This window comes from Callionymus lyra, chromosome 14 (genome assembly GCF_982586985.1).
Source record: "Callionymus lyra chromosome 14, fCalLyr1.hap1.1, whole genome shotgun sequence".
Lineage (NCBI taxonomy): Eukaryota > Metazoa > Chordata > Actinopteri > Syngnathiformes > Callionymidae > Callionymus > Callionymus lyra.
In genome coordinates this window covers 17,950,866-17,969,722 of record NC_141831.1, presented here as the reverse complement: position 1 = coordinate 17,969,722, position 18,857 = coordinate 17,950,866, and the positions used below count along the sequence as shown (strand labels likewise).

The window sequence follows — 18,857 nt, the reverse complement described above, 5'->3', positions numbered from 1 at the left end:
AAATATCAAAATAGCTTATTTGTTTGCATTTAAATATTTTAAGAAAAATAGTAATATAATAATGTTGTTAATTAACATTTTAGATAGCAATGCCTTATAATGTATTTTCCTTTAAAAATGACTGGATATTTTGCTAATTCTCTGATCATAAAGAGAAAACAAAGGGTAAACATGTTTTATTTTTTCTTCAAGTTCAATTTATGATGGGGTTGGGGGGTAGTCGTGGAAATCCCCGGATTTAACTGTCAACCATTCAAGAAGTGATTCAGTTATTCTTTTTACATACTATAAAAACAGGTACATTTGATAAATGTATTAAACTATTTGCGCTTTATTGCCTGGATGTAGAGTCTCCACCAGCGCATTTCAACTTTAATTTAAAAATAAAAAAAAAGGCTCAGTAAACACCCCGGAACCTTTGTTCTTGTAGGAGGGGAGCACAAAGACCGTTGCAACCGTCGCCGGCAAACGGAACGTGAACGTTCCAGAAACGCATGGCCAATGTGGAAGCGAGTCCTCTAACAAGTGGGAAATAATCGAATTCACGCGCCGTGTATGGATTTTGCTGATGATTTTCCTAAAGGGAGAAGTATGTTTTTAAATATGGTAAGTACGGTCACAGGTATGTGGGATAAATCCTGTGTTGCGACTAACGTTAGCTAGCGCGCTAACATGCGGCACGGACGATAGCACGTTCAAAACATGTACATTTAGCACGCTTTTGTTCTTTTTTACCCTTTATCCTCGTGCTCATTTTAAATGGCATTTAAGGCAGAAACACGGTCAGACATTATGACGCGCTTTTTATTTGATATTGTTGTGAATATGGCGACACTTGGACCTGTTAAGAACTATGCCTTTTCAGCCATCAAAGTAGTGGTTTTAACTTAAGCCTCTGGACTTTGTTTTATTAGTTTAGATTTACTTTATCCTTACAAACGACTGGATAACCTTTCAATGCTCAAGGTATGGACTACGGATAACACAATGCCGAAACGTCTTGTCAAAGCATATTCATTTTTAGTTATAATTACATTTTTATATTTAACTGGAAAGGCCCTCAGAGAACAGCCCTCCTTGGCGACAATAAAACGACTAAATGCCACAAATGTGCTTTTTCTTACACGGATCTAAGTCTAAAGATCACTTACTAAAGCTTTGGAACGATCCTCCTCTCTCTTTGCGCTTGATGGATCTACTGACTCCTTCAAGAAACATCTTAAGACGTTTTTATTTTTTCAGGCTTTTCCTTGATTTTCTGGAACTCCTGTTGTGTAATCAGTTTTATCTTGATCTTTAAAATATATACTTTATTGAATATTGTTTTGATTGTTTAAGCACTTTGTGACCCTGGTCTGGAAAAGCGCTATACAAATAAAAATTACTTATTTACTTACTTACTTACTTGCACTTCTCTTTAATTTTAGCTTTACAACTTTTTAGTTGAATATATTACTGACTTTAATCTACGAATGTTAAAGAAAAAGGTTATGTTATAGTTTCTTTTGAGTGTCATGATCGAGGTGAAAGAAAATAAAGGACACAAAGGCTAATTGCCTTATTTAAAGCTATATACTGGCCAGAATGAAGGCCAACCAATTTAGTGACATGGACAAGTATCAAAGAGTACAAAGAAAGGCCTTTAAATAATCTTTGACATGCTCTTATTGTAAGTAGGTTTTCAGACCAGGGTCACAAGGCGCTTTAACAATCAAAACAATATTCAATAAAGTATATACTTTAAAGGTCAAGATAACACTGAGAACAACACAGTAGTTCCAGAAAATCAAGGAAAAGCCTGAACAAATAAAAACGTCTTAAGATGTTCCTTGAAAGAGTCAGTAGATCCATCAAGCACAAACGGAGAGGAAGATCGTTCCAAAGCTTAGCTATAATATTTGTCTTTTGCCTAGAAAAAACAGATTAACTTTCCAATAGAATATACACATAGAATAGATTTTTTGGTCTTTTTTTTCTTTCTATTTTCAATATATGTACCATGATAAATTTCCTTCTTCTGAAGTCAGAAATGAAACCTTTAATGGTACTGCTCTTACCTCTTTTCTTCTGTTTTCTCTGGGGTTATTCTAATCTTCTTTCTTCTTCTTCAAAAATCGTTATGCTTCTTCTGTTGCTTTGACTCGAGTGTAGAAAGGAGCTCTGTTTATAGTCTTCAACAAGGCCACTTAAAAGACCAAATAAAGCCTAAAGCATAAGCCATAACACAGCTGTATAGTAAATAAGACAAACAAGACTTGATGGCCTGCACTTTATTGACTTGTTTTATTGTAACAAAGACAAAGATGGTATGTTTGTAAGGAAAGTTTCATCAGTTTTGATCATTGAAGCCCTATTTGCCACCTTTACAGATGTTAAAAACAAATCTTGTCATTGTGACAACTGTAGACCAGAGCATACAAAACATCCATCAAAGGAAATAAAGACACAATGATACTTCCCCACATCGACCCTTTTCAGAGCATTGTCTTAGATTTTCAGAATTACAGTAAAAAAAAAAAAAATCCTTCCATTGTGTTGAGTGGAAGGTATAATTTCACAGAAAAACTTTAAACAAGATTTGGTTTTTATTAATCATTGCATAGAAGCTGTGCATTTCTGCCAGACTTCAGATCCAAAAGCTCTACATGTGTGTCTAAGCTATTAGCAACATTGGTCATTGTCTCCTTTCTTGGTGATGATCTGTAGTATGTATGTGTATTATATTTAACAGATCAGTCAGTTTTTTCTCCATGTCTTGTATACACATTATTACATAACAACATTTGTATTTTCAAGTAGATCCTATTATGTGAAAGAAAGGCGGACTCACATTTTCATCATATCCTTGAATTTAATTCTATTGCAATTTATTTATTCTATGCTGTATTTATTTATTGATGTGCAATGTTTAATTTTCTTTTTCTCTCCCCAGCTCACTCAGAGGTTAGCCAGGTTGTGTTGACATGGTGTTATTTCATTCGACATCCTTGGACCAGAGGAGAAACTGTGGTTTGCTGATGAGTGCAGAAGACACTGGTTTGGGGGCTTTTGCCTCACCGCTGGTGGGGTATTTGGGAAAAGTCAGTAGACTTTTTGTTCTTTCTGTAACGGCCATGTGCGCAAAGCTGAATTATAATTGAAACTGGCTGCATTCAAGCAGTATAAAATTGACAAAACAGAACACGGAAATCTTTAGTAAAAGGCGAAAGATATGGTTGATGTTTAGTCAGAATTAAGTGTCTTCTTCACATAGTGTACAATTATTCATGTTGTATATTTCGGCATCTTTTAGTTCTATCTGTCATTTGTTCACCACTTAAAAATTAGTATGCTAGGCCATTTCTTTATCTAAAACATTACATAATATTCAGTAAAAATGTCTTATCATTTTTTACAATAATCCTAATGGTTTTCAATGTCATTGTTTCAGTGTTTTTTTTTGCTTTTCAGGTAAATGAAAGGGCCTCTTCACTGGAATACTGTCCTTGGTGCACTTCAAAAGGCTTAACACACACTCTACGCTCTTACCGCGTCAACCTCAAGGAGTCAATCACCCTCTGCACAAACTCAGATGTAAGTAGCATGACTCTAGCTGTGTTCACACTGTTCAGTGTTAAAACAGCGTTAAGTTCACTGTGCTGCTATAAAAGGGATCATAGATAGATAGATGAAACTATTGAGCCCTCTGGAGGTCTCCTTCTGGAAATTGTTTTTCCAGCACACGGCAACACAGACGATAGATTCATAAAGAACAAGATAAGTTTCTGTAAAAAAGTGCAAAATGATCTTATCTAAAGATAAAGAACATGGATCAAAGAAAAAAATAACAAAGATAAAGGATACAAAGATTAACATGGAATATCATCATCTTTTTGCTCCAATCCTGCCCCCAAATTTAGAATTAAACAGCCTAATAGTACGAGAAAAGAAAGAGTCCCTGAGTCTATTAGTGTTTCATCTGGGGAGGAGCATTCGTGCACTCCATCTGGTTCCGTCATCATCCATGATGGACAGTTGTTTGTCGAGTGAAAGGAAGTGAAGGATCATGTTTCGTAAGCATGTCTTAAAAGGTACATCTTATAACTAAATCAATTGAATATGGGATTTTAGTTCAGTCGTGTATTTTAGATGTACTTTAGATGTTATCTTGTATTGTTGTATCATTTATTGATTTGATCATTTTCCCTTTTCTCAAATAGTGCCTCTTCCCACTCGTCAGCCAGTCTCTGGATGATATTTTGGCCAGCTTGGTACCTGTTAAACCCCCTGTCGATCAAAAAAGGAAGCTTCCTTCAGCACTGCAAGATGAGGATCCAGTCAATTCAAAACGTCACAAATCTACGGACCCTGAGAATATTTTGATTTCAAGCATCACTCGTACAATTGAGGAGTCCGACACCTCAAGGACGGAAAGTAATGGACATATTTTACCAAATGGCACAGAAGGTGGACATGAGGTTCAAAACCATATTAAAAGCCCTCAGACATCAGGAGATAATTTACTGAAAGATCCTAATGCTCTTGTCACCAGCTCAGATGTTGTTGGTCCTTCTGAACTTTTGGCTGGAATCCATCAAAGCCCAAGAAAGAAACTCTTGTTTTCTGCTGCTGGTAATGATGTCACCCCACTATCTGATGTACCTCGTGTTCTTGAAAACCTTGAGAAAGACGATAATCACCATGTGAGCCAAGCAACCAGCCACATTGTTTCAAATGGCCTTAGGAGTTCACCGCTGCCGGAGCATGAGCGTAAAAGAGAGGAACCGACAATCGTAACCAGCCAATGTGATGGACTCAATGTTGAAAAGGAAACTGAGGATCTGTCACGTCTTGAAGGTCTCGTATCTGTCGGCCCACTTTTCTGGAAGAACAGAGACAACCTGTGTTGGCTGGACGTGTTGCTTGTTGTTTTTGTGAACTGCAAGAACTTCAACAATTTGAAAGCGGCTAATATTCAGGAGTCCTTGGTTTGGAATTTAAAGAGGGAGTATGCAAGCATCTGCGCTGCGGTTGGAGTTCACCAGCACACTGAAGGTAAGCCAACTCATCATATTTTCAAAGTTAAAGTCAAAGAAAAATTGTGCTTTTGCTGATGGGTTCTTTTCTTTTTTTTTGGATTCAGTCACTATCTTAAGCTTATAGACATGTGTACACAATTTTTTATTACTTACAACTTCACGAAGGTGTTTGAAGTTATTTTTATAAATAAATATAAAGTCCATTGTAATGTTATAATGGGCTTCACTACTCCGCCAGCCAACTATATTCAATCCCCGCTTTGTTTATACAACAAGACCCTTTGAGGAGGAGACTTCTTGGATTGATGACACACGGTGACAAACCTCAATGCTTGACCAATCACGGCAGAGAAGGTTTGATTATGAGAAACGGGATTTAATCTTCAGACAAAGCGTTTTTAGTGGGCGGGGCTTGAGCACGTTTTCTAATCTAAATGTGTAAATTAAGAGTTTTGTACAAACAGACACATATTAATGGGTACAATAGAGGTCCAAGATCAATTAAAGGGACACTTAAATCAATACATTAGTTTTCTCTTATAATTAATATTCATAGTTTGCATATCATCGAGCAGTCTCATTGCTCTAAAAAAAAATAATAATTGAAACTGTTTTCAATACATTGACATTGTTTATACTATGAATGGAAATGTTTAATTTTTCAATCTATTCTGTGTGTTGCAGATGGCAGCGTGAGAGTGCCTCGTCATGTCCTACGAAAGGCCAACACCGACCTCCACAATCTCAGGATGTCCATCTTTAAAATGCTTCAGCCTCAGCTCCAGTGTGAGCTTGGTAAGTCCACATTTTAAAAGTTTCTGTAGTATATTTTGTCTCGAGTACAATCCATGCCATGCCATCTTTTTTTTATGCTCAATCACAATAGATCAATGTTTTTGTCCCTACCTTTAAATAGGTCAGTGGTTTGGATAAGATGAGGAACAGACATTATGGATGTCAAAAAATTCACTGACACTTGCAATACAACAACAAAACTTATATAAAAGGAAAAGAGTTTGGTGAAAATTGTGTGTCAAATGCATGTCGGCCTCACTAGTCACATTGAGATGTTCACATCAGAGTAACATTAACGATCAATATTGATCAAAAATGAACACACAAGTGTTTGTAGTTACAGGAGTGGATAATAAAATATTCACATACATAAATATGTACTCATTCAACGGATGATCTGTATCTATTAAGAAAACATCGATCGTTCTATACGGAATATTTTAAGCCGCTATTTTTCCCTATTCAGAAATAATGTCAAGGAATTATGAGCTTGTTTTTCTAATATAACGAACGAAATGATAGTGAGTTCTTCTACTAGAGCGGGTCAGAATTTTCGCTGCAGAGTTCTGTATCAACTGTAGGCGAGACAGCTCCTTCTTGTTTAGTCACGAAAATAAACTGTTACAAGTCCAGACGAGAAGACACAAACTCATGGATCACAAGCTCCAGATAATATTGTGACAACATTTTCCTAAGTTCAATTTTTTCTTTATTGAAGGAAACAGATTCTGGTCAGTTTTCTGCAAGTGTTGAACTAGAGAAATGTCTTTGTCACCCAAGTACTGACTCAAACCTGGAACTTTGTCATCAGGAGCAATCACAAAAGTTTCAGTTTTGTCCACATTTAACTGCAAAGTATTTTCACTCAGCCATTGTTTGATTTCTATCAAACAATTGACTAAGCTGTTCAGCCTCCTGGGCTCAGTTGGATCAAAAGAGCAGTAGAGCTGGATGTCATCTGAAAAGATGTGGTGAGAAACATCAGGAAATCTATAAATGATTTTACCCAGGGGAATCAAGCACAGCAAAAACAATAAAGGACCGAGAATGGAACCTTGAGGGACTCCACACAACAGATCCGCCGATTCAGACCTCATTTGATTGGCAGATTCTGAAACTGTGCCCAGAAAGGTATGACGAGAAAAACTGTAAATCAGACCCAGACAGCCCCACTTCCACATCCTTTAGTCTTCTCAGCAGGATCCGTAGAGGGATGTTTGCGGAAGCCAGACTGAAACTTCTCATGGGTGTCGATCTGATCCAGGAACTTCAGACACCACCTTCTCCAAGATCTTGGGCAAGAAAGGGACCTTAGAAATAGGCCTGATATGACTGAGGTCAGTCCGGTCTAAGCCTGGCTTTTTGAGCAAAGGCTCCTCAATGGCATGTTTAAATGCATTGGAGAAACCCCTGTGGAAAGGGAGAGGTTCACCATATTGGTAACCCATGGGACAATTACATCAGATGCTTTGATAAAGAGCTTCAAGGTAGGACATCAGACGAGGAGGGTTTCATCTTGCTCACCAGAGATAATGTAACTTTCAAGCTGTAGGAGAAAATAGTGACTGAATTTATAAGCATTTGAAGACAGTCATTTCTTGTATAATCTGAATTCCGATATTTAACCACCACTGACTTTGAGTTGTTGCCTAAGAGCCACATTACTCTCAATGCTGCCAGTTGCTTAATCCTGATTTGACAGTCCGTCTTTAAGTGACCTCTTCAGGGGCTTATGCCAACAGATTCCCCCTTCAGCTAAACGTGTGTATTAAAAAGGAGGGAAGAAGATGCGTTTGTCAACAGCAGGAGTGCAAGTGTATCTAAAGAGCTTCCTCTCCTGGAGTAAGTCTGGTGTTCAAGTTTTCTTTAGCTCTTCTCTGTCGTCGTACTCATGACGCGCATAAATGATCACATGACTTGCATAAGGTTCTTGTGACAAATAGAAATGATAAATAATAAACATGTTGTGGTTATCATATGATCACATGATAATTATGTCATTAGTTTTATATATCTATCTAATTATAATAATTTCAACGCAACTTTCAAAAATCTATCAAGGTCACTTTACAAGTGCTAAAGGAAAAACATGAAAATCACAATGAAATGAACGGTAATGAATGAAGAGAGTTTACAGGGTTGAGTTTTGAGTTTGGACTATAAGAGGGAGTCAAGATGGAAGGACATGGATGAAGACAACATCGTGTTAAATAAATATTGACATAAAATGTTCATTTTGGTTTGATGTACATATTCTGTTTAGGGAAAAATAAAAGTATGATTAAGAATAAAGAACTGTTGTTCTCTGCTTCTTTTCAATCCGAACATCTTTTCTTTTCTCAGGAGAATTGCTTGAGTACAGTTGTAAATTGACCGAATACAATAGAACATTGTTTGAATAAAGATATAAAAGAATAGGTACAGTGGAAAATTATTTGATTGCAGGTGAAGTACTGTTGCTAAGGTAACGAGTGGCTTGAGTGTAAACAGAGAAGTAGATGACCATAAACGGAAAAAAGTCTTAAAGGGCTAGTTCAGCCAATATTCTTACTTAAATCATTTTTTTAACTCATTTTTACTCACCCTCATGTAGACTAAGGGTTGTCGTCTGTGATGTTCCTCTTGTTGGTGACAGCTCGACAAGAAAAACAATTGTTTACATTTTAGTTTGTGGCGGAAGCTAAAAGGCTAATATGCTACACAGATAGGTAACACTTTTTGTAAACATCTGTCTACCCTGGGTGCTGTCTTCTTTTTTATATTTAGGCTATCTATCACTTTAATTCCTGCAAGTCATTTTGGTTCGCAGTGCCAAGCTAGCAACCCTTCATCTATTCAAATGTTGCACAAAAGTAGGTGCTTTACCTGCTGTCTTCTTATTTTTCTCCAGGTCAGAGGGAAACTCCTGTGTTTGCTTTGCCACTTCTGCTAAAGATGGACTCCAACATTGAGCCACTTTTCCAGGCCACCTTCTCCTGGGAGTTCAAGTGCTCTGGATGTAAACTCCAAACAAGAGAACGGTGAGGCAACTAATAGGATGTTTTTATGTTTTTACATGTGAAATGCAGAGCTGTCATTCCATACAGAAGACCATATGGAAATGCATGTTTCAATGGTTTTTGTCACCTTGAAACTATAATCAACTCACTTTTCTTTTCTTTTAAGGGTCACGAAAACTCTTCCCACATTAACAAACCTCTTTCCCGACTGGCACCCACTTCACGCATCCAACTCTGCCCCATGTAACAGATGCTCTTTGAGTGATCAGAGAAGGATGATGGTGCTGGAGAGGTGAGTCTTTAAAGATGATGCCACTAATAAACAATACATTAAAATCAAGGTGGTTGTTACATTTTTTAATGCCTGGAAAGGGGCTTTTTTTTACTTTTTTTTTCTTAAAACATTCTTATTTTAATTATTTGAGCAATAATTATTTTTATTTTGTTATATTATGCCTCAAAGACAACTAATTGAATGCGTGTTGATTTAAATGTGTCTTAAATCGATGTTGGACTCTATTGTACTCATCAGTGTCTGTTTTTACAAAACTTATTTTTAGTTTAAATATATTTATCTTAGAAAATGTACTTAAGCCCCGCCCACTTCTGGAGATTAAATCTTGTTTACCATAACCAAACCCAGCCTTATGCTATTGGTCAAGCATCAAGGTTTGTCACTACGCATCATAAATCCCAGAAGGGAGGTGGATTAACAAATCAGGGCACGACTACAGCTGGAGGAGTGAAGTCATTATTAGGTCATAATGGACTTAAGTCTCGACGATGAGGGACTTGCTGCATCTTGGAGAGGAAGACTAAAACATTAGTTGCCCTTTCAATTTTTATCGGTTCTATTTTTGGCTGTCTTTTTATATTTGAGCTTTTATTAAGATGGTCCTACATTTAATAATGTCATAAAGTCAGGTTTTCTATTTTCATATTGTCTTAAAAGAGGAAAAGACAAACAAAGGGAAAATGACAACACATAACACAAAGTAAAGAAAATATGAATGAAAGTAAAATAGAAAATGGAGCCAAAAAAATTAACTTCAATATATTCAACATAATTAATGTTGACATTTAACGACAAACAATGTGAATCATCCATAATAATGGAACAGATTTAGAAAAACAATGAAACCCAGAATAAAACATTTAACACGTGTTGTTTCTGTCGCAGAGTTCCATCTGTGTTTGCACTGCACTTTGTCGAGGGACTTCCTCGAAGCGACGTCTCGGCCTACGACTTCACCTTCAAGGGAAGACACTATTCAATCACCTCTATCATACAGTACAAGCGAGACCTGCGGCACTTTATAACCTGGATCTGTCAGTCCGACGGTATGTTTTCGACACAATATTCCGTCGCCTCGTGTGCGTCTTTACCAGTGATATTGTGTTTAATAAATGATCTTTGTGTTAAAGGATCCTGGCTGGAGTTTGACGACTTGAAAAACAAGAGTCAGTCTCATAACCTGCTGCCTGTCCCTGCTCAAGAAATGCACATGGTCTTCTGGGAGGAGGACGAGAGTAAGGACCCTCAGATCTGCTCCCCCACCATTACGTCTGCTAGTTCTCCGGCAGCTGTGGACGAGTGTAGCCCGGCCGACGGACCGGACGAATCCTGCGGTCTGGATCAGTCCCTGCTTCGGGCTCACAGCAATTTTGACATCGCAGACGTGTTGTCCACCAGCGTCGACACGACCGATAAAGCGATCGGATCCACGACGCTGCTGGACGCGTTTGAGGGTCTTAGCCAGGACGACATCATCACTCTCACCCTGGATGTAATCCCGTGTTCCAATACAAGCGATCCATCAGGGGATTTGGGTGTTTTGGATAAAACTCTCGTGTCTGCTGAGGTTTCTGCTAGTGTGGTCTCTCAAGGGGGTGAGACCCCCACCAACTCCAACACCACACCTGACATGTTCATACCTCGGATGGGGCCTGCAGCTGGAACCAGGAGTAGAAGGAAGAATCAAAGTGGAAATGCACTCGTTGAACACGAGGTGGAAAGTTCGGCTGCAGCTCCAGAACCACGTCTGTCCCAGAAGCCTCCGGTAAAGGTCCGGCAGCCGCCCTCGCCGGTGTCTTCCACTCAGACCTCCCATCCTACGGTGCTCCCGAGTTCAAACTTGGTGAGCGAGCGCTGGTCTTTCCTCCTCAGCAAACATCCGGCAAAGATAGCCAGTAAAGCCCCTGAATCACCTGCCACGTCTCACAAGGTCTCAAGACCCCCGAGTCACTCCACCCCTCTCCCTCTGAGACTTTCTCAAACCGTGACTCCTGTCCTCCAAAAGCCAAAGCTCAGGACGGAGGACGTTGACAACTTGCCCATAAAGGCGTCTGAACGGTACTCAGGATTTGGCAGGCAAAGCATTGTGACTCCAAATCCACTTGATAACACTCAAGCGTTACTATCGACGACGATCCCCAAAATGTCGTCCGTGAATCACCACAGCGCGAGCGTTCCCGAAGGCCTGGTTGGGACCGACGCGCTCAGGTACAAGCTGTTGAAGAAGCTCAAGGCCAAGAAGAAGAAGCTGGCCAAGCTGAACCAGATGTTGGGTCAGAGCGGAGCCAGCCTGCAGCCGGACAGCACCAACCTGCTGTCGCCCAACACCGTCACCTCCAGCACTTACGAAAGCTCCAACTGTGACGAAGTCCTGTCTCAACTGTTGTCGCCCGCCACCACCGTCCACAACCTCTCACCGGACAGCTCAGGCTTCCTGGACATGTACGTCAGCGGACAGGAAGTCAGGGCGGGTGCTTTGCCGGGCGGCGCAGAGCCGCAGGAGAAGAACTCCACCGTCGGTGTTCCTCAAACGGAAAACTTCCTGGAGGAGTTCCTGTGTCAGGCAGTGGCTGAGCAGCCCTCGGTGATGGAGAACGACGTGCTCAGTGAGCTCGACCTTTTTTTCTAAGTCCTGTTCAACCCCTGCATGAATTTAACATGACACGAGGATAGATGGTTCTGATGTACATTTGTAAAACCATGTATATATTTGTTTATTTAAATTCTTAGATGATATTTTTTTTACTACTTCTAGTGCCAGGCTGTGGCTCATTTGGTCGGAGAGGATCACTTTTGAACCTCAACTATGGTGTTTCTGTGATTGTTTTCTATCCTCTGGAATCAATGAAACTTCATTTAATACAATAAAAAGCAAATGAACGTGAAAAATGTGTATTTAATCAGAGCATGATCCAAGTGGAAAATAAATATGGCTCGGAATAAACACGCAGACTACTCGAGCTAGGTACCTGCGTTCATCCAAGGTCACAAATGTGGAGCAAAAATAAATGTTCTCCTCAGGAGACAAAGCTAGAATAAGAACTGCTCTTCCACCATATTGTGTGAAGGATGGTTGGAAGGCTGAGACTTATTGTCCCCTCAAAGTGTGTATCTAACTAAAGTGAAAATTTCATTAAAAGGAAACCGTTTGTTTAACGTACAATTGTCTAAATAAATAAAAAGGAGTAGTTCCCATACCGGGAGTCGAACCCGGGCCGCCTGGGTGAAAACCAGGAATCCTAACCGCTAGACCATATGGGAGCTGTAGCACATTCTAATGTAGAATGGTTTTCATATCTGAACTCACTATCTAAACCTACCAGTTGTGGAAAGAATTTCGTTAATTTTAAGTATAATCAATTTTCATTTTAACACTCAATAACCGCTATTTGTTATAAATATAAATCGGTAGTTCGTGTGCATTTGAAGATTTAGACACAACTAGGAGCATTGCTGTTTTTACACATCCTAGCGCAAACTATTGATATTCGTAAAGTAAAATGTAAATAATTATTGTTTAATATACTAAAATGACTTGTGTGTGGGGGGATACTATTTTCTAACAATTTGTTTTTGTTTGGTAGTGCACGCTACCACTAACAGCCACACGGCGGTGCTGTTTGACCACAGTTTTTTTCTCGGTCTAGATTATATTGGACAAGAATAAGAATATTTGTTACAATCAGATCAAATGAAAACATCAAAATATAGATTTCATAATAACATGTTTTCTAATTTTATATGTCACAATCAAAGTGATGTTTTAACTCATTCCAAGGAGCCCCTGGTGTCTGGCACAGACATGAACAAACTCACTGTCTTGTTACTGACAATTTCAAAAGCAGGGGAAGTAGGTGTGTTTGGTGCTTTACAGGAACTTCTACCACTCAGTGTAAACCTCCACACACGTCAGTGCTCATCATGGACAACAGCAAAGTGGTGGAGAACATCTACATGCTGGTCATCATCACCATCCTCAGCGTCCTGCAAAACGGTAGAAACTATCAAAAACTTGATCTAAATGTTCCTGTTGACATTTTCTGTTGTATTTCAAGCCTTCTTTGCTCAGAAAGTGGAAAAAGAATGCACGGATAGTAAATCCCCTGCTTCCCAGCGTCTCTCCTGTGCCTGGTAAAGTATGAGCATATATTTCTATTATAAAACTATAATTCTTCTATAATTCTTCTTCTTCTATAAATATAATTCTTTTTAAACTTTATATATATTTGATTGTTTTTTATTCATATTTTGTACTTTATATTTATAACTAATAGCAAATAAAATGAAGAATGATTTGACCAAACTGCTAAATTCATTTTTTGGTCAGATGACAAATTTGGTGCTATTTATATTTTTATTCAATATATTTTTTAACTTAACCATTATTATGCATCTAATCTTGTAGTCTCCACAATCTCTTGTTCTACTTTAAGACTTTTCTACTTTTTTCTGCCCCACCTGAAATCAGTGGTTGCTCAATCGTGCAAAAAAGAAAATGGTTGACTAACAAGTCAATGGTCTTTTATTCATGTTGACTGATAAGAGGAACAAGAGTTTGAGTGAATCATGAAGACGTTTTCTTTTATTTGGTAACCTTTCGAACTCTAACGCTTAGTCATCCTGCTTCATAACATCACCACTGACCATTGCAAGCTGTTGCACCAGACACTTAAGGCAAGAATCACTTTTTCCTGGCATTCCGTTCTACCCACACATGTAAAAACAGACTGCTGCTAGAAAGAGAGGAGGATTTAAGAGAAGTGTAATGCTGCCGAATTATTGCAGAGAGTTGCTAAACTTCCCTTTATTCTGTTAATGTGTGTAACTTTTGCAGCCGTAACTGTATGGACGTTTACCCAACGTTCCTGGCGGTCATGTGGTGCGCCGGCCTGTGTCTCAGTCAAGGTACAAATGACTCGCACAACTTCACACAACAAAAGCCTATTTTTGGATGCAGGACTTCCAAGTTCTTAAGTGACCATCCCACGTCTGACCCCATTTGTGACAAACTTTTACAAGTGTTTTTCCACCCTGACAGCTCCAGCTGCGTTCGCCGGACTCATCTACCTGATGGTCAGGCAGAAGTATTTTGCCGGCTATATGGGACAATCAACTCAAAGGTGAACTTAACAAAAAACGTATATCTTGTTCCTTCTATTTTTCCAACTTTTAAAATCCCCGCTTCCGCAGCACGCCGGGTTTCTTATTCGGAAAAAGGATCCTCTTCTTCCTGCTCCTCATGTGCATCGTGGGAATCTTCAACTACCTGCTGGTTCGCTTCTGCAGCAGGAACTACAAAGATTATATAGACACGGTCACCAATGCTGCGTCAGCGCTTTTGCTCATCCCATAATTTACCGTTAAAAGCCAAGAAGTGCCTGGTATTTCAAGAATAAAATCACTTTATTGACATCTTTATGTGTGATGATTCCATGGTGATAAACCACTCATACTTCAGACCATACTTAGTAGTTGAACTCTGTGTGGTTTTGGACTGTGGGAGGAAATCAGAGTCTAAGGGGGAAAGTGTGATGGGATGGAGACCTTTGAAGAAGACAATAGAAATTTGTTTTAGACTTATTTTAATTCAAATGTATAGATTTAAAATTGTCATTGTACAAGTTAATAAAATACAAAAAAAACATATTACATGCGAAAAAGTTTTTTTTTTCATGTTTTTCAACTTTACAAAATACATTTTAAAATACATTTCTTCGCCCTAAATGTTTTTAAAATGCACTATTCCCACAAGTTTCAAAATTAAATGTATTAAAGAGAAAATCCCTCCCCTTGTTTGTGGAACCCCTGCTGTCACTGAGCCGGTCTCCACCTTGCGGTCCTTATTTAACAATGTGACTCTGGCTGATATTTTTATTTTGTGCAGGCTTTTCCCAGATTTTATGGGACTCCTGTTTTAGTGTGTAAGTATATGATTTAACTGTGTATTATTTTTTATTGTTAAAGCTCTTTGTGACCCCGGCCTAGAAAGGCGCTTTACAAATAAACTTTACTTACTTACTTAATTCTATTTAAAAACCCTTAAAGGCATCTACTACTTTTATATTTTTATTTCACGGCATATGGGGTTTCAGGAGAACAATTAGGTGAGAATGAAGCTGTTTTTATAAAGTGCATCAAATTTAAAATCATATACAAAAGATTGAGCTTTAAACTAGAAGTAGCTCCAGTCTTAAAGGTATCAAATGACCTTTTCGGTTTTGGTCATACAAGCTGCGTATTTACAAAATGGTCAGAGACACATTTAGACAGAGCCATCCAAGCCACCGTGGACAAAGACGTCCCTGCAGGTCTTCAGCCAAACATGTTCACTACTTGATTCACCATCACGTCACATGTATCGATCAGCTTCTCCAGACTCTTCCCTGCACACGCCTTCATGTCGGCCTCAGCTGTGGGAAGAACCAGAGAAGAAGTCGAGTCAGATACCTGCTCAGATGAGCTCACCTGGGCCTCAGTCATCACCTGAACCCTCCGCCGGCTGAAGCCGAGCCAGTGTGGGAAGTCGAACAGCGCGTCGGAGTAGTACTTGAGAGTGAAGCCGGTGTCCGTCCACAGAGGCGCCGCTTCAGTCTCGAGCTCCAGCAGCTGCCTCACGTCGATCTGTGGATTCGATTGTATCTTAAAAACTAGCAACTGAATAAATCGAACGGTTCGCCTTACGGCCAGCTTGTAGCTCTCCCCCGCCACGGAGGAGATGGTCCAGTCCAGACCTCTCTCCAGTTGCCACTTGATGTACGGGTTGCTGCCATTCAAACACACCACGTGCTGCTTCACCTCTGACAAACAAGGAAGGGGAGAAATGAAGTAGGAGGGGAAACATGACCCACCCAGAGTCAATGGGAAATGAGTCACACTTAGAAATTATTTTATTTAACTGTGCAAACAAACATGAAGGCTCGTGAAACGTGAGGCTATTTACACACTTGAACTGACCCAGATTTTCTCTAGATGTTTGTTTACTTCAGACTTGAACTCCATCCCCTCTTGAGGTCGAATCACAACAGTTTCACTCAAGATTTCCAATAAAATGAGCACAAAATTGGTATTAAATGATAAATAATATAATAATTATCCATTTGACATTTTACTCTTTGTTTTCTTTCAATTAAAAGTACACTTTCTTATAGTGGTGTTATTTTTTCAATTAACCATGTATAAAATACAATACATTTTTTTATTTATAATTAAGTGAAAATATTTTCATTATTTCTTCATTTTAGTGTTTAGAGCAATTCAACTTCCAGCCGCTTTGGTTACATCCTCCGCGGCTAAAGAAACAATGTAATCCCGCCGATGTCTGAGGACGAGAGGATACAGTAGACTCCAGCAGCTTTTAAAGCTGAATTTTGGAAACATTTTGGTTTCAAAACAAATGAAAGCAGTTACGACTTCGTCAAGAGTAAATTCTGCAACACCAAAGTCAAGTACTCGTCAATACTACACATCCTTGTTCCTAAAGTATGACAATATATTGTGTCTTTTCACCTACAAATCGTCATTTCTTTCACCAGTTTTACACAACACACCATAAGCTAACGTGTTCTTGCCATCGCAAAGCACTTATTAAACACTAACAGTTTCCACAGAGTCAACAAAGGACCTCACTCATGATCGTGTTAACTCTAGACTCTTCAATTTTTTTAGTCGGTGATGAGTGATTAGTCCGTCTAATAAAAACCCAATCCAATGCCTGGATAAAGTACGGTGGCCCAGAAGTTCAACACAAATGTATAAACTTTGAAACAAAATAAAAAATTCCAGAGAACTATTTTCAACCATGACTGTGTAGTTGTTAAAGATATTTCGTTTGTTCTTTATTAAGGGGGGGTCACCGTTACTGACAGATCACCGCTTACATACAAAATTGAATTCACAATCAATTGAATTAATAAATAATATTGTTTTCAGTTCACTTACATTATGATTTCTAAAGATGGAGATTAACAATACGAACAGATTGGAGAAGTCAATTAGAAATATCACGTTTTTTAAATAGTTTTTAAATTGATTTACACTATATAGTATAGTATCAAATCTGAATACTGCTCGTGTTGACTTAACATTTTTATATTTGTGTAATATCTTTGGTTATAATGCTCTGTAGTTTGGAATATAGACTTTCAACTACGACTTTATATTCCATAGACACGTTTAACTTGTAAACTATTGTGAATTTGCTGAGTGAGAACATCATTTATTAACTTTCAATAATCATGAATCACTTTTTAAATCTTACCTCCGTTGACTTTTCTTTCGCAGACACAAAAATAGATTTTCTTGGAGAGAAGACTTTTTCTGAAAGTGGTGTAATCCCGCAGATTATGGATTTTCACTTTCCTGTGGGATTTAAAAAAATGTAATAGTTCGCAGTTATAACTTGTTTATTAGAACCTCCACCCTGTGCTTTTTTTTTTTTACCTTCCCAGAGACTTGTGGAAGACGATTCTCTCCCGGCGATGGTTGAAGTCGTCGATCAGAACCAAGTTTCTTTCCGTGTCGAAGTGGACTCTGTGTTCCGAGTCCACGGTGCTCACGGAGAATCCTGCCGGTGGGTTTCTTAAGAACTCTTCGAGTTCCGTGACCGTGATCTGGGCCTGTTGCTGTCGTTTGACCTTCGTCATGATGATGATGATGATGTTTGGTCCTCGTCCTTCGAGATCCTGCTTTTCTTCTCCTGCGCGCGTCAAGTTAGATCCACATAACACACTTCCGGTTAGATTTCAAAATACATGTTATAATTTAAGTCTGTCTAAATAAAAATAAACATCATAAAACCAACAAATAGATTAGTGCACAATGTCGATCATAAAATATATTTAAAAATCAATGTAAGAAAACATAAAATGACATAAATCAGACAGAGCAATACACTTCCGGTTGGTGTGACGAGCGCTTGTAACGGACCGTATTTTACTCCCATCAACAAATATTTATTTAGTTATATAAATATATTTACGTGAAAAGATATTGACTTCGAATCATTTTCTCTATATGTATACGTGTTTTAGACTTTATAATTATTGATACGTTGTGTTAACTATACTTATAAATGTTCCATTCCTGTTTATACTTGATATGAATATTATTATACATTGTTTTAAAATTGCCAGATTATTTTAATTTGAAACCAAGAAACGTATTTCTAATCGCGCATTGACAAAGATAATTTGTAAAATCAGAATACATATAAATAATCAATTCAACAATTTAAACAATTGTATTATTCATAATTATTTGTTATATATTTATTAGAAGCTGGTTAAATTGCAGAGTATACAGTCAGCGTTTTAAGTAAGTTATCCTTATACATTAGAACGTTGTTTATTTGACAGATTTTAGAAAAACTGAAAACTGTTAAAATATGTTGTATTTGATTATATCTAAATGGCCATTTTGTTTTAATTATTTATTTTAAAGGACTACTATTCTAAATTATTATTATATCTTTGATAAGTTAATTCTTGATAAATATGAAAGTGCAACACGTGGGTTTTAATTCATTCTTCTCTGCTTTTACTGTCTGGGAAACTAACTTAAACCGTAATAGCCTCTTTTCAAAGGAAAACAATACATGCGTCACACTGTGTCATTTAGAAAGGAGGTTGTGTCCGAGAAACATTTGCTTATGACACATCAGCGATAAAGCTTGAATGATATGAACTAGTTTCCAGTATTTACCTTTTGTGGTGAAACATTTTTCCCGCACGACAAGTACTTGATGTGGTTTAA

The 18,857-nt window shown here is 38.2% G+C and overlaps 3 protein-coding genes and 1 non-coding gene across 4 annotated transcripts; 2 read left to right on the top strand and 2 right to left on the bottom strand.

Annotated features, from left to right (window-relative positions):
• The first annotated feature begins 471 nt into the window (after positions 1-471).
• uspl1 (ubiquitin specific peptidase like 1) lies at positions 472-12,009 on the top strand. The gene is made up of 9 exons (XM_087806624.1): positions 472-606; positions 2,933-3,080; positions 3,451-3,573; positions 4,200-5,034; positions 5,703-5,813; positions 8,704-8,833; positions 8,979-9,104; positions 9,993-10,153; positions 10,238-12,009. The coding sequence occupies exons 2-9, from the start codon at positions 2,964-2,966 to the stop codon at positions 11,734-11,736; spliced, it is 3,102 nt and encodes a 1,033-aa protein (XP_087662750.1). The 5' UTR covers positions 472-606; positions 2,933-2,963; the 3' UTR covers positions 11,737-12,009.
• A 287-nt stretch (positions 12,010-12,296) lies between these two features.
• trnae-uuc (transfer RNA glutamic acid (anticodon UUC)) lies at positions 12,297-12,368 on the bottom strand. Its single transcript has one exon. It is a non-coding gene; the product is annotated as a tRNA-Glu (tRNA).
• A 630-nt stretch (positions 12,369-12,998) lies between these two features.
• alox5ap (arachidonate 5-lipoxygenase activating protein) lies at positions 12,999-14,519 on the top strand. The gene is made up of 5 exons (XM_087806631.1): positions 12,999-13,101; positions 13,163-13,238; positions 13,942-14,012; positions 14,146-14,227; positions 14,298-14,519. The coding sequence occupies exons 1-5, from the start codon at positions 13,029-13,031 to the stop codon at positions 14,458-14,460; spliced, it is 465 nt and encodes a 154-aa protein (XP_087662757.1). The 5' UTR covers positions 12,999-13,028; the 3' UTR covers positions 14,461-14,519.
• A 153-nt stretch (positions 14,520-14,672) lies between these two features.
• medag (mesenteric estrogen dependent adipogenesis) lies at positions 14,673-18,846 on the bottom strand. Its single transcript, XM_087806630.1, has 6 exons — positions 18,807-18,846; positions 17,547-17,802; positions 17,365-17,465; positions 15,789-15,904; positions 15,591-15,728; positions 14,673-15,517 (listed from the first exon to the last, which is right to left on the bottom strand). Exons 2-6 carry the CDS (start codon positions 17,747-17,749, stop codon positions 15,503-15,505), a joined length of 573 nt encoding a protein of 190 aa, XP_087662756.1. The 5' UTR covers positions 17,750-17,802; positions 18,807-18,846; the 3' UTR covers positions 14,673-15,502.
• Between the last annotated feature and the right edge of the window lie 11 nt (positions 18,847-18,857).